This window comes from Penaeus japonicus, unplaced genomic scaffold (assembly GCF_977035675.1).
Source record: "Penaeus japonicus unplaced genomic scaffold, GWHDUDI00000001_assembly GWHDUDI00000004, whole genome shotgun sequence".
In the NCBI taxonomy this organism is placed as follows: Eukaryota; Metazoa; Arthropoda; class Malacostraca; order Decapoda; family Penaeidae; genus Penaeus; species Penaeus japonicus.
Window position 1 is genome coordinate 18,086,640 of NW_028234406.1, and position 2,500 is coordinate 18,089,139.

Here is a 2,500-nt window from a genome sequence, read left to right on the forward strand (position 1 = left end):
CCTAGAAAATTATATATTTCGCTTATCAAATTATTATAACACATAAAATCTGATAAGTACCTTATACTTCTTGCATTATAAGAGTTAGGGAATATGTACTAACAACTAGTCATAAATAAAGTAACAAATACAAAATTCCATGTATATCTGATTAAAAATCCACTAACCTATATGTGAAGAGCTGATTTTTGTTACTTTTTTCTTTGTCTTTGGTAGGAATTGTCTTATTAACAGTTATAGTTTTGGTTGCTGTGGGTACTGTGTTGGTAGTAGTGCTGGCAGGACTGCTGGCAGCAGTTGTATTCTGCCTAACAGTTGTTACCACAGTTTTGCCACCTTGAACACGAACTTGCTGTACCTGTTGTTGCTGTTAAAACATATCATAAATTAGAGAAAAACAAAACAAAAGGGGAACATGAATTTTCTGATGTCAAATATCATCTTCAATCAATGACTTTAGTAATACTAAATGCCCTTTATCTAACTCACCCCCACAACTCTGGCAGGTGTGGGAGTTGCATTGACTGGTCGGTGAACTACAGTTGTGGCTGTTGCAGCAGCAGGCGCAATTGTCCGAACCGTCCCAGAAGTTGTAGGAGCTCCAGGCCGGGCGACAGACATCTACAATGACAGCGAGTTCTTCTTATGGCTTGTTGGACATTAAAATATATTATGTAGACCTATTGCAGTGTTAAATATGTTTAAAATCCATATCACGTTTAAGTTTAGTAGTAGAAATTCACAATGAGAATGAATATGAAATAATGAAACATTCCTTCTTAGCAAAGAAAATTATTAACCTGTGGCATGTTACTTGCTATAATCATTGTGTACTAGGGCATGTGCTTTCAGTTTTATCCACTGTGATTATGCTTTTTTCCAGCTACTTTTCATGTGACTTATATACAGTTTGTTAATATTTCTTGTACTATTTGGCAAGTTTCTTACAGCCACACCTACCATATCACTCCCATATCCAGGCCCTCCTCTCCCTCAACTAATCATACAATTTTCTTTTTACTATTTATACATCTAAATAAATATGTCATTGTTTTCTTTGACAATACATGATCTTTTTTACTTTATTTGAGCTTTATCTGTAAATCTAATTTGCAAGGGTTTAATTTTCATTGTAATTCATTCTCATTTTCACTCATATATAAGAGGTAACTGCAATAACTTTTTCAAATTTGATATACAACAAAACTGGTGTGTAAAATCTAACTACTGAAATGCTAAAGATCAAAATTTGCCTTGGTGGATCTTGAGAAATCAGGCTTTAAATACTGTTCGGCAGGAACAGAATTAAAGTTTTACAGTCTTCAGGTGTTCAATCTCTAATAATTCATCCTCACTTTAACTCTAACTGACACTTCTAAGGACAAGATGTAGTAGTAAAATATTTCCTGGTACTTTTCACTATGTTCCATACTAATGTGCAGAATCATAATTATCTTAACAAAAAAACAAAATTAGGATAATACAAACAAGTCAACAATATCAAATATATTTTCCTTTATCATTAGACCAAGCTGAACACATTCATTTGTTCCTTCTGTTCAAGTATTAAAACTGTATATCTTTACCTTTCTCTGACTGAGCTACCTACCGCAGGTATGACTGTGGTGACTCCAGTAACAGGAGTGACTGCTGATAGTGGTGGAGGCCGTACTCCATCAATGGTTAGTTCTCCACGCGCTAGGGATACACGTAGGTAGGGCAAAGTTTTCTGTGGGTGAAAAAATTATCCTTCATTAGGCACCAGCATGTCATGGAGAGGGAACACTTCCATTACCTCTACCACTTAAAGACACATTTAAAGCAATGCATTACTGACTTACCTTGAGGAAGGGAACAAGGCAAGGCTGTGGGGAGGAATTGAGGTCTTTTTGAAGTTCCTCTGTGAAGACTTCAGGCTCCACTCTTCCCTCAATGAGGCCCTGAATCAGATTTCGAACATTACGTGCCACAGTCGCCCGCTGCTCATTCGCCAATTTCAGTAATGTTGCCAGAAAGTTTTTACATTTTGTTTTTGCAGATTCTGCTGAGATAGTTTGCTAAACAAATGGAAAGAAAAACTTTTGTTTAGTATTTGAAGCCTGAAGTAATGTAATTGCTAAATAATCAACATCACATTACAACAAATCACAAAGCTTTTTTACAGCCATTCAACCTAAAGTCATGGGAGAAAGTAAACCTTAAAATAATAAATAAATAAACTTCAATTTTTGAAACTAAAATGAGTAGGGATTGAATACATCATTAAACAGTCATGCACATGGAGACAGACATTAATAAATTGGTCATAAACATTAGTAAACCATGCACAATTCACTCTCTCTCTCTCTCTCTCTCACACACACACACACACACACACACACACACACACACACACACACACACACACACACACACACACACACACACTCACACACTCACACACTCACACACTCACACACTCACACACACTCTCACACTCACACACACTCTCACACTCACA

The 2,500-nt window shown here is 36.1% G+C and overlaps 1 protein-coding gene across 6 annotated transcripts in view; it reads right to left on the reverse strand.

Moving 5' to 3' along the window:
- Positions 1 to 2,500, reverse strand: part of LOC122259016 (transcription initiation factor TFIID subunit 4) — a 41,895-nt gene that overhangs the window by 12,307 nt on the left and 27,088 nt on the right. For all 6 annotated transcript variants that reach the window (XM_086536142.1, XM_043025461.2, XM_043025460.2 and 3 more), the window contains 4 exons: positions 1,842 to 2,057; positions 1,610 to 1,729; positions 490 to 621; positions 168 to 367 (listed from right to left, as the gene is read on the reverse strand). In XM_086536142.1, coding sequence (XP_086392268.1) covers positions 168 to 367; positions 490 to 621; positions 1,610 to 1,729; positions 1,842 to 2,057 — 668 coding nt within the window. The remainder of the gene's footprint in view (positions 1 to 167; positions 368 to 489; positions 622 to 1,609; positions 1,730 to 1,841; positions 2,058 to 2,500) is intronic.